This window comes from Protopterus annectens, chromosome 3.part1 (genome assembly GCF_019279795.1).
Source record: "Protopterus annectens isolate FY-2018-M chromosome 3.part1, PAN1.0, whole genome shotgun sequence".
NCBI lineage: Eukaryota > Metazoa > Chordata > Ceratodontiformes > Protopteridae > Protopterus > Protopterus annectens.
In genome coordinates, this window is record NC_056732.1 from 1,518,166,220 (window position 1) to 1,518,179,431 (window position 13,212).

Consider the following 13,212-nt stretch of genomic DNA (forward strand, 5'->3'; position numbering starts at 1 on the left):
GTTATCAGATCTTTCTTTACTCATTCGTTATTTATTACAAATGAAATTATTTAATTTAAAAGAAAGAAAAATAAATATGACATTTGATCCAGTGCATTGAAAGCTATCTGTGTTTGGCAGTATTCATGCTATTGCACACAAGCAGGTATCCCAAAATGAAGCATTTTAAGGGGAAATGAAGGCAACACCTTGCCCAATAAATACATAGCCCCCAGAATATTACTTAAGAGAGAGAATGCTGCTCTGTGCAGCCCAGAGTCTGGCAAAGGCCTGGCCTGTTTATACTGAAGGGCAAAGGATCATCAATGCTTTTTTCATCACCTAAGAAGGACTTTAAGAGTATCACTGCAAACCCTGAGTCGTGTAATATTGTCATTATAAAGTGCTTTTTTCATAATCAGCTGAATGAATTTTACATTACATCTGATTACTTTTTTTCCAATCTGTTAATGTCATAAAATGAGATATGATGGAAAAAAAAACTTCACTAAGCTGAAAGCAATGTTGTTTTGATACTTTTTAAATTCATCTGTATATCTTATATTATTGTCTATGGTTAATGGATTTCTGTTTGTTTTAAATAGCTGATATGGTCTTTATTTTATTGACACCTGTACTAAGCTGAATCAATCAATATATCTACCTTGCATGCACTGTTCATACTTCTGTTTAAATAATTTGGATGACATCAAATATCACGTCCAACTACACATACTTTATATAACTGTAACCGAACAGTACAACTGTTAGTGTTTTTTTCTCTGAAATAAATTTGCAGCTGAAATCATCATGTCAATTCTCCAAACGACAGTTTGAATTTGAAATGACTTTGGTATAATTAGTACATCTACATTGCTGTAGTTTATCTGTGTAGACTGTGTCAGACCAAAGTATATTTTGGAATGTAGCATGCATCTCAGTACATTACATAATATGTATGTACTTGTTTGGTATATAGAACCAATGAACTGTATTATTCATCTGAATAAACCTATGTTATTGGCACCGAAATACCTGAATGGATTTTACCTTGAATCTTTCAGCCCACATAGTCTACCTGTTATACAACATATATTAAATACACATGTACACAAACAGACAAGCACTAATACTACCACCCGCCCCCACAAAAATTTTCTAACTCTTAACACACTTGTTGAAAAATGAAATAATACCAAACAAGCAAAAAATGCACAAGTACACTTAGCTTTTCTGTGGCATAAATGCATTATTTTTGTTGATTCTGTATACAAGATGCTACAAAAAGTATTTTGTATTGTATTTTAGGCTTATTAAATACCTATTTCAGAGTACAATAATATTTCCCACCCAAAAACAGGGACACACCACTCCATAGAAAATAATTTATTGAAATCACAAATGTACAATTTTGACATTTACATTAAGAGACCGAGGAGACTGGAAGAACAGAGTTGGAAATACTCATGTAACAATTTGTTTTAATGACCATAGAGAGCTCTGCAATTCCTCTCTCCCACTCACTGAATACATACACACTCATGTCTCCCCCACACTCACATACATATTAGCACAGCAGCTACAGGTACATAACACAGATATACGTTTCACAGAAACCTTCACTGAAACATAGACATAAATTTACACGCCAGATTGGAGGAAAATGTGAAAATAAAATAAAGTGTTACCATTTGTCCCATCCTAAAACCCTGTTCCCAGCCACAATTAAATTAATAACAAACATGAGAGCAGCATTGAGACATTAGAGTGAAAATTAAGACTTACACATTATTAGCCATGTTTTAAATTTGAAATATTTATTTACTGACTATAAAAAAGAAAACCATATGACCATGAGGCAGCACATCAAGTGGTGTCACCTACACTCAGTAGTGCAATATATGTCTTGGGATTTAACTCAAGTCCTTAATGTGGATACTGGAGTTCAGTCTGAAAGCCCCAGATAGGCAAACAAAAATAAGAAAAAAAATGTAATCATACCATTGGCAATGAGTATGTTTTAAAACTGGCTGATGCTCATACATGTTATCATTCACTTTTGAGAATGTATTTCCCTAAAAAGTAAGGTAGCATTTCCCTAAATGGTAAGAGCTATGTTTGTGTTTTGCAAAATAATCTGATTTTTTAAAACCTGCTGCATTACCTTAAATAAAAGCTTCCCGGTGCAGTATGTGTTCCATTCTGTATCTAAAATGCACCCAATTTTCTGTTACTTATTCAGAAAAACATAATCTCATTGATTGATTTAAAAAAAGACATTCTTCTGAAGATATAGTGCAGGAAATACAGACAAGCTTTTCCTTACAGATAAAAGAGTTAGTTTTCTTCCTCTCTATATGTCCTAAATGGTGCCACTACTGTTACAATGACATCACAGCTGGTCTGAATTACTGGCTCATTCATTGACAGATTGATCAGCTGTAATGTCACAGTGAATGCCACACTGCAGATAAAGAGAGGAAAAATAAAAACAAACATACAAGCCACCAAAGTACAGCTTGTTACACAAGTATTAATACTGTCAGGCAGAAAGCAGTTAAGAAGCAATGAGAAGTAAACCATACATTAAAAATACATTCATTTTTGAAGGAAAATACCCTTTCTGTAGTACTAATTGTTTGAAGTAAGAGGATGCAAAAAGGGTTGAATATTGTGTCCTTAATCAAATATAAAAATTGTATTTCCTCAGTATGAAGCATAAAAAGAACACCATAAGTCAGTATAAAAACAAATGCTAACTTCAAAATGTATGTCTTAATTACTGACTGAAAACAGAAACCAAACGTTATTTTATTTTAATTTTTTGGTGCATTTAGGAAGTTTGTGGCTGCATTGTGGATTCATTTTCTGTTTTCTCAGAGTAATATTCAGTAAATGTTACTTTTTACATAGGTAATATCTTTGACAGTGTCAGATAGGAAAGCATGGAAGAGGAAGGTGGGAAAAAAACACAATCGTTGAAAACTATGGGATAGGTCAAAATACTCATCAGAGTCATTGCTGCTGTAAAATGCAACTGTTGGATGAAGTTATAAAGATCCCAGAGTGGATTTCTCCAGAAAAGCATGTTCCAATACTTTTCTATATGGCCCAGGGCATGTGCGCATTCATTAGTACACATGGATATAGTTTTCTGTAACAGTATGCTTACATGTGTATCTGAACTTTCATTCATATATGTACAAATGTCAGAATTCCCAGTGGTACATTCTGGTGCCATGGGCTGTATCTGAAATCAGGCCCAATTTTAATATTTGTACTAGACTACTTCCTACAAGGCAGAAACATTTTCCTCCAAATACAAAAGAAGAGAAACCCAGGACTGATCATTCTGAAACACTACACTTGCTCACAGTTTGTTTGAATGTTAATATTTTGAAGTGTAAGATGTTAACCTGCTCAAGAGTCAGACATTTTGCAATAAATTAACACTAACACAGTTTCGTTTGTTTGCAGATGACACATTTATAGTCTTCCAACTTACTTTATATACTAATCCTTTTGTTTGCTTATTTTGGAAGACAGCAGCATGGACTGTAGGGTATTGTTCTAGATCTTTGTTTTCCGGCCCTCCCACACATTCCATGGACTCATAGTTCCCTCACTAGTGAAATAATAGTTTGCATTCACATTGAATCTTATACTAAAACCTTACTGGCTCTCAGCAATCTCTTAGTCATGCCTTACTATACTTGACAAACTTTATTGCAGAAGCATAATTTAAAAAAATATCTAGGTACAAACCGATCCGGTTTTTTTTTGTGATACGTTTATGTAAAATTGGCTGCAACGGGTTGGGTAGTAATACATATTATTATTATTATTATTATTATTATTATTATTATTAGAAACAGGCAGTTCTGATGCTTGTCCGTTGACTTTTATTGCAAGAAAGACATGAATATTGTTGATTATCATGAAAATGTATTGTTACAAGCTGATGACATTACCAGTAAAATTTGAAACCAACAGCTGTAAATTGCAAGCGTATCTCTGATGTGATCCTTATAGCAGTAATTTGAATATGTTTATGGAATCACATTACATACAAATGAGAAGAAAAGTTTGTTGTCGGAAGCTATATAAGACTTATGCATTGGGGGTGTTATGTTAATGGATTTATGCAAGGAGTAGACCTAGCTATGTCCCCAGCCTTACTACCGCACCACCAGGGGGTTGTTTATGTATGGTTACTTACACATGCGTTAACATACCTGGTTGCACAGTGGCGTTGTTTAAGAAACCAGGTTTTACGTGATAAAGTGGGTTGGTGAGAGTAAAAAATGTGCATAAATTTAAAAGTAATTTCTGCAAATATTCTTACCAAATTGCTTAGAATATAAGTTGAACAATTAAATGTTGCATTGTGTCTTTACTCTGCATGTTGCATCTGTCTCCTTTTGCAACTCTTTCCGTGATGCTCCTCCTGTCTCAGTCTCAAATGGTATCTTAGTGAATTAATATCTGCTGTTCCTGTATTCCTGTATCTCACCATAGTATTATATATATAGAATTATAGCTCATGACAACGCTGACAGAAAGCAGTAGAATGCATTAAAATGGCAGAGGTGCAGTTCGTCCATGGGGTCCCCTGTTTTTTTTTTTTTTCGTGGCAGAGTACAGCATAGCTAGCTATTTAGGATTATATCCTTTATTAAGGTGTTGAACATCCTCCAAATAACTAGGTGAAGGTGCATATAATGTGGCTATAGCAAGGGCAGCACCATAACCCCTAGCATGGTTGGCAGTTTACAAATATAACACTGTTTCTTTCCCTTCCAAAAAGTAAACAGAACGAGAAACCCATTATATACAGTATCTTTTCATAGTGCATTTAGTCTAATATACACACACTCACATATAGAACCTGTTATATACATAATATAATACATTGAACATAAATTATTTTTACAAAGTATACAATTACGTCAGGTTACCCACTTTCTTTCTTGTTTTCCTTATTGTATGTACATGTGATGTATGTTTCAGTTTCCACATGCAGCAGATAGATTCTAGTTAACTTGCCTTCGAAGGTGCGACTGTTTTGCCAGTGCGTTATAACTGTATCAGCAGTTCAGGCAGTAAAAAACTTTCTCCCACTACCTAATTTTACTCACATTTTAAACGTCTTTCCCCATTCTATGTATTTTTTTCCTTAAAATTTCATTCCTGGGAGTAACGGTGTCTGGTGGTGGTGTTTTATTCTCCATCGTTATCACAGAGCAAATTATAGAAAGTTTGCTGGCCATTTCATTTTGGAAATATTGTCAAGCAAAGATTTTTAGCCTTAAATCTGTTTTCTTTTTGGCTTTCAGGTTTCACAGAACGTAAAACATGTCCTTATGTTTCAAAATATTTCTGTTCGTGTCATCTGCTGTCACAGTAGTAGAAGATCAAGGACCTTTGAACTCTTCTGGAAATGTGTAAAATGGTGGGTAGGGGGCACCCTCCAACGTGTGCCAAAGTCTCACGCTTTAAAAGTGTTTTTCAAGTGCTTACAGTTTTCTCTTCTTTAACAAGAGTAATTACCTATGTTGACCATTCTCTGGGAATGTTCAAGAATTGAAGGTGACTCTCAGGGTCTGCTTCCTTGGTCCATCTGTTGGTGTTGACTCCTTACAGCAAACCGGTTGACATGGACGGGGATGGGGACAACTATCTTTGGATTCCGGACAGGTTCACCAGAGCGATTATTCACGTTGCCGGCCTTGATGCGTTTCCATTTGGCTCGCCGGTTCTGAAACCAGATTTTGACTTGGACTTCACTGAGTTTGAGGGCATGCGCAATCTGAGATCTCTCAGTGAGTGACAGGTACTTTTTGCAGTGGAACTCTTTCTCCAGCTCCAAAAGCTGTTCACTGGTGAAGGCCGTCCTTCTGCGGCGGCTTTTGCCTGTGGCACTTCCAGGGGGCCCGAGTGGCTCCTGGGCTCCCCCAACTCCACCTTTTAGTTTGTTCTTCTGGGCCTGCAGAGAACTGTCATGGTGACCGTCCATGAAACTTTCGCTTTCGCTGTCCCCCGAGCTGTCCTCTTCCCTGTCGCTGTTGGGGTTTTCTGCTGATTTTACTTCCAGCTTCTCTTCGTCAGAGCTGTACAATTTGTTGTCACCTATAAAAAAAGATGACAACAAGGTCAGGAACATTGTTCAGGTCAGGCGTGCCTAAAACCCTCATCCAGAAATTGTTTTCCTGCCTCACATAAGCTCATATTCAATGAACAGAGATGAACTTTAATATCAATATCCGAGTGCAAAAACAATGAGCTCCTTTCATGCATTTACGAAAACATTAGACACCCCCTTAGCGCACTTACTCGTCCCAGTAGTTTTTGAAACGCAGCATCTGAAATCAAACTTGTAAGTGATGCCTGAATGGTCAGTGCCTTGATTTCTGAATGTGAGCTCTACCTTTTTAACAATCAAAAACTCTTTTAAACTAACTCAGCATTTAATTTCAAGGAAAAAAAAACCAGCAGTATCACAACTCAACCGTTTACATATGCTTCATTATTATTTCATTGGTTGTGTGAACTACTATACACAGGCCACAGCACTGGAAATTATCTATTTCATTTTCAGATGGCAGTAAACTAGCTGTTTACAAAAGAAAAAAAAATCAGTTCAATTAAATGCCATGTCCCTCAGCCACTTGCTTCCAGGATTAAGCACGAATGCTTAAAAACATCAAAAACACCTTGAATATTTCTTCGGTTCACTCTTTAAATTATTTGAGTATTTAGATTAGTGGATTTATCCTTGGGCAGTAGTCTATAAGTATACAACATTAGTGTTTATTTTGCTATCTATCTATCTATTAGTCGACCAACTTGAAAACCAGGGTCATTTCAGAAATTTCGGTTCATCCCATAAGGATGCACCTGCCGAACGTGTCCATCTTTTGGAAGTTAAAGATGGGGCTAAAGGTGGATGTAAGAAGAGGCCACTGCATTTATATACGGTCATTTCACTTAAATCATATAAAATAGATAATTGAATACGGTCTTAAATACAGCGGAGTGAACTAACAATTCCAGACAGAAATTATAATAACACTGTGAAATGTTTGCTTCGTGAAAAGACAGTTTTTTTAAACCGCTCTTTTCAGCAGTCTTTGGGCTCAGAACCACTAATTAACCCACAAAGTGGTCATTTACTAAAATAGTGCAGGGCACTCGCAAAGGGAACACGAGGAATGTCTGAGTTTGGTAACACTTTCCAGAAGTATTTATTTTTCTGCTGAGCGCATTGTCCATGTCTTGTACCTATTTAAAAACGGGGGTGGATTGCAGCTTGTGGCAGTGAGAGTAGTCCTATATTTCTGTGCTTGCTTGGGGTAGGTTGAAAACAGTTATATATTTCTTAACCAACAAATATAGACTTGCACAGATAAAGGAAACGGAACAAATCTATCACAAGGTCTAGCTTAAGAAAGTCTATATAGTTCAGATCAACGTCTAAATGTTGAAATCAAAACAAAACAAAATGACAATACTAGACAGCTACAAGGACACGTACCTATCTGCCTTTGGACAGTAGAAATCATAGCACTGTCCTTTAAAAAGCTAACAAGGTAAGGAAGAGAACTACGTTTTTAATAGAGCTTGAGCTACCAGACCATATTCAGTTAGGGTTAAGGAAAACTGGAATCGTTGTATAGGCTAAGTCAGTTATTTAATAAACTATATTCTTGAAGCTGTATAATTTAACCAGTAAAGCTAGATAGAATAATGTTAAAATATGAAGTAAAAAACCTTAGCACTTGGCAAAGTATGATACAAGAACATCTGTAAAATTGATAAATGCAAATTATGTTGCTACACTGGTTTCCAGGTGACACAGACTCATATTTCTCAACCGTCCAGAATTTTGCCTCATATTTTTGGCAGTTGCTGATAAAATGTGTGTTTTTCTGCCAAACGTTGAGGACTGAAGTCACTAAATAGTGACATACATTCAAGTTTCAAACTTCACGCCCTTCAGAAAATGCGTGCTAAAACAAAACGTGTTATTCCGGCATATTTCTTAGTTTATAAGAGCAATATTTAAAACTTGACAGTGTTCCTGGGCTTTGTACTCTTTATGTTATTGTCCAGATGTGTTGTTAGAGGTATGCACATTAAACATTTGATTGCTGTGGGGAAAAAAACCCTAAAGCTAATATGTCGGAGGGCAGTGCAACAACTTACTCCACTCTCATTAAAAGCTGATTATGCAGTTAAAGGGAAAAACTTATCTGACATCTATAAGGAACCTAAATAAATGTACACTTGCATAAAGGTAAGACCAAAGTAAAATTACATTTTCTGGTTAAGACTGTTGCTTCACTTTCATTTTAAATGAAAAGAGGTCAATCCTAGTCTCGTTCTCCTGTTATCAACATAAATTCACTGTGTCCACCGTGGGGGCTGAAACCTTGGAAGTGTCCAGGATTTTACTTACTTGTAACCTAGAATAAAGGCAAGACTAAGGTACAGCGTTAGTAATATATTGGCGGCAGTTTTAAGACTGTCTTCGCAGAAGGCTGTGTGTACCTTAGAGACTAATAGGTGTGGAGTGTAGCCCCGGTTTAATCAGTTAAAAGAGAAAACTAGTTACTTTATGTAAATAGTCTGCTTTTCCTTTATATACACACACTGGGAGTCTTGTCTCCAGACTGTCCACGATTGTGTTTGCTTTACCTTTGGTTGTTACCCAACACGCCAGCACCTGCACCAAGGGTTAGATGATGAGATGGTAAGGGGCGCTGGTATGGGGTTAGATGCTGGGATGGTAAGGGGCACTGGTTTGCAGCTTTTGCAAACGTTGGCTAGCATGCGTTTCCGGGACCCCTAAAATATAACCGACATTCATAGTATATGTAAAAAAGCATGCTCCCGGAAATTCAAAGCTGTCTCAAAAGCACGATATGGGGTGGGGGCTATAAAAATATTTTTGCTTTGTGTACGTAAGACAAAAGTGGAAGATGTTTCGGGAATGGGATAGGAGAAAACGCGACTTGAACGAAAATGTCTTTGGTAGAAATAAATATTTTAGGAGAAACTTACTGGAACTGCAAACGCTCTTTTCGCCTCTTTGGAGAAATGGCATTTGCATTCAAAGCATTTGTTGCGTGCATTAGATCAGTTCTTTCTAGACACAGAATTCCATCAGAAAAGCTAATTTGTGAGAACTTCACTTCAGGTACTATTTTTGAGAAGGTGTAAAAGAGTTACATTTCTGAGAGAGCTACTGTGGTTGTTACACGATAGGACAGCAGCCATAGGGGCACTTCAAAGTGTTTTATTTGTCTACCGTAAAGTATATGTTTTGTTCAGCTGCAAGTGTATTGCACTTTTATTATTGCTTTAAGTTATTTATTTGAAAACGGTCTTACATTCAGGTAACCCTTTATGACTCCACGCAATTTCTACAAAGACAAAAGCGTTACAAAGTTTTATGATACAACAGTTGGCTTTCTTTGGTTTTGCCTGCAATTCCACAGGCAGAGAGAGAGAGAGAGAGAGAGAGAGAGTAACTAGATATGAAGAAGGATGAGACCTGTGGTCAGTGTCGTGCACAGCATTTATATCGTAATAATAGAAATAATTGGGGCACAAATGATATTTTTTTGCATTTTAGAAGGCTCTCAATTTTTTTAAGAAATACTTAAAAAATATGTTTTATCTGCATTCGTTTGCTAAATAACAAGCGTTATGCTTCAAACCGTGCTCCTCCCCTTGAATACAGAGATCTGGCTGTCAACCTGTATTTGGATAACCAGGTCACCGGGTTGTCCCGAGACAACAGTAAACTTTGAAGCCATATATTATGGCCAAATTGTTGCCCATGTCAGATGATATCTGATGATGTGTTTCTCCTGAGAAAGGTACACAAGAACCATTTGCTGTGGGCTGGGGGATGCTTTCGTTGGAAAGTGAAACTGGTCATTTAATAAATATAAGACTAAGAAAACCACGGATAGTGGAAAACCTATGGAAAGCATAAGCATTGTAGATAAAAAGCAAACCATACACAGCTAGTTTTATTTTAAAACTATTTCTGCAAGAAAAAAACATCAGTTTTGTTGAGGATTTAATTTTAAAACCGTCCTCTATATTCAACTGAATAAATATCTAAGAATTTGCCTTAATTAAGGAATATGGAAAGGGATATAAGAAAGGAGTTAGCTACATATTACTGATTCCCATTAGTCATAAGACATTTAAATACACTGACAATGTTTTCATTTACTTCTTTCATGCTTCTCTTTTGCGTTACAACTTCCCATTCGACCCTAAATTGTTCTGAAACAGTATATTTCAGTTTTAGGTTAAAAACGGCAGACAGTAACTGAGGTTTAAAATCTGTAATGCACCCCCCTTAAAAGGGCAGAGGATTCTATTTAAAAGAAGTCCAGCTAAGGGGTATACAGATATATTTGGCAGAGATAGGCAGCAATGCAGTCTCCCAAAACTTTGTATTACAGCGGTACAGAGTCTGGACCAACCACTTTATAAGTATACATAACTTGGACGATACATGCTGGCTCTTAAAAGATGCAGTGCAAAATCCCTGGTAGCCAGACACTATAGGAGTTGGGGTGGGGGTGGTGTTGGCATAATTGTTAAGAAGATTATCTCACAGGCAAAATATACAGAGTTTGATTTTAACCAAGAGAAACTGGATAGGCTTAAAATGGCCCACAAGGACGGTTAGCCTAGTATTTGCCTATGTATGTGCCCATGACATTGGGCAAGAAACCAGTGCATTATGTCCCCAATCTAGCTAGCCACTGGAAACTAGCATCAGAAATCTACTGGGAACAGTTTTTTTTCCATCCTCTGTGAACTAGGCTGCACAGGTTCTGTGCAAGTACTTCTATAATAATGTATCTCAATAACCCCGTAAAATTAAAATTTAAAGTCTAAGTAGCCAATTATTTGCTATGCAGGTGAAGAATTCCAATAAACACTTTATGCACACTCGTTTCCGGCCAAGGTATTGGGAAGCAATAGAAACATTCCTTAATACAGGAGCGCCACGCATACTCCTCTCTTTAGAATAATATGACCTGCAACATCAAAAAAGTACAAACATCCATTCCCTTCATGCTAGTTTCTTGCACTGATGGGGGCGGGGGGGGGGGGGGTACATCTCTGTGAATACTTTGGCAAGCATTGACTTAAATCACACGAAAACATTCTGAAACTTCTTTAAAAATTTACAGTTAATAAAAGGATTTTTCACAGCTTCCAGATCTCTCCCGAATCTCGGAGGCAGTCCTTGCTTTACTACGAAATGGAAGGTATGTAATCAAGAAGACAATTAAATTTTTTTTTATATTAGGATAACACAGTAAGCTAACAATATACCTCTTCTCCAGAGCGTTCTGAACTAGTCATAAATGTGGAGAATGCGCTCTTATTTATAAGGTGCATGCCCTCTCATGGTGTTCTGTTTAACTTCTTGACTAATAATTTAAATGCCTTTCCCATCACACACATACAAATTATGTACCTATAAAGACACACAGAGGCACATATCTCATACAGACGTACCATAGCCACTCATTCATTCTCCGATAGTCTACTTGATTTAGTTCATGTTATAGTAATGGCCATTACAATTTAGAAGTTGCTCCCATAACAACATCAAGTTGTCACCAAATGTTACGCTTGTAATACAAAACTGTGAAGGGGAAAAATACAATTCAATCCATTACATGGATTAGCATTAATATTCTGGGCTTCTCAGAAATATTATTTGCTTATTATCTCATTTAACAAGCTACATGTGATCATAATGCAGAAGAATTTCCAGCAGCTGTTCTTACCTGTGAGGGACTGAAAACTTTCAGAGAAGTGCAATTGCTCAGAGAGCTTGTCCCTTGAAGCTCCAAGATCATCTGATTCCGGAGTTTCCTGCCTCCTTGAGCTGGGGTCAGGATTGGTACGCGGTGCAGGTAGTTCCTGTGGAGGGTAAAAGCTATCAGGGGGATCACTGAAATTAGGAAGGGCCGTTGTTAGTGCCACCATTGAGGGCACCCCTTGTCCAAGGCTGGCACAGAATGTATTGGTGAGCCTTCCAGCGAACGAAGCCAGGGGCGCCAGTGGTGGGATGCCAGACTGGAGAGGCGAGTGCGAGAGAGCTTGGGGGATAACCACAGGCCGGTAAGGCATAAACATGGGGTAGCCTGTGTAAAGCAGGTGGCCTGACCTGGGCTGCGGCGTCCCTATGAGAGAATCAATGGAGAAAGCAGTCCCTGGACCCCCAGGTCTCTGCATGATGTTCCGAGGGAGCTTTTAGGGCAGTGATCCAGCGAGCAAGCGAGAAACAACAGACAGCTGCCAACTCCTTTTTGCAGATACTGTCTTTGCTTGAACAGCTTCTCTTCTGTCCTTGAAGTCCTTTAACTCTCGAAGCTGTAGGCTACAGCATCAGTTTGTAAATCAAGTAGCTTGCTTAGGACTCCTCATGCTCTTCCCCTCTCTTTCACTGTCACTAGACTCAATTTCTCTGTTTCGCTCCTCGATCCAGCTCATCACAAGCCAAGGGGGAGGGCTGTAAGGGGTGTTGCCCTCTACACTCATCCATCTTCCTCAAATTACGCTTCATTTCCTTATTCAGTTCCTTTTTTTTCTCTGACCGAGAAAGAAGCTACCATATCCCATTGGAGAAGTCTCAGCCTTTGGGAAAAAGTGATTGGGGAGATCAGAGACACCCGCAGCCCCCACCTAAATCTCCATCAACATCATCACACCCTCCCCTCCCCGACCACGCCAGCCTAATCAACTATTATTAATTTTGATTGATGATTAGTAATTACTTAGTCCAGGAAAAAGAGGAATAAAACAAGGGTGCTTTTGTCTAAGTTTGGGGGCGGATGGGACAGGAGCTGGAATAAAGAGGGCAGGCAGATGTTTTTCTCCTGGACTTTTCAAAGCTCTTTTTCTTTTCTCTTTACTCTCTTCAGTGAATAAAAAATTATTTTGGTCCATGAGTGCCGAGATAATTATCCCCCGGAGAGAAATATTTTGGGAAAATTAGATAAGGAGATAAAAGGCGTGGGGGAAATGTCTCGGAGAGCTGCAAACAGACACACACGCACACACACACAGACACACACACACACTTTTCTCTATGTGTTTGTCTTTCTCCCTCTCTTTCCTAAACAAAATTAAATCGATACAAAATGCTAAATCTAATATAAAGATAAAAATGCACGTTAAAAGAAG

The 13,212-nt window shown here is 37.8% G+C and overlaps 1 protein-coding gene across 1 annotated transcript; it reads right to left on the minus strand.

Moving 5' to 3' along the window:
* Positions 1-1,350: 1,350 nt before the first annotated feature.
* Positions 1,351-12,533, minus strand: GBX1 (gastrulation brain homeobox 1). Its single transcript, XM_044067595.1, has 2 exons — positions 11,811-12,533; positions 1,351-6,108 (listed from the first exon to the last, which is right to left on the minus strand). Exons 1-2 carry the CDS (start codon positions 12,259-12,261, stop codon positions 5,576-5,578), a joined length of 984 nt encoding a protein of 327 aa, XP_043923530.1. The 5' UTR covers positions 12,262-12,533; the 3' UTR covers positions 1,351-5,575.
* Between the last annotated feature and the right edge of the window lie 679 nt (positions 12,534-13,212).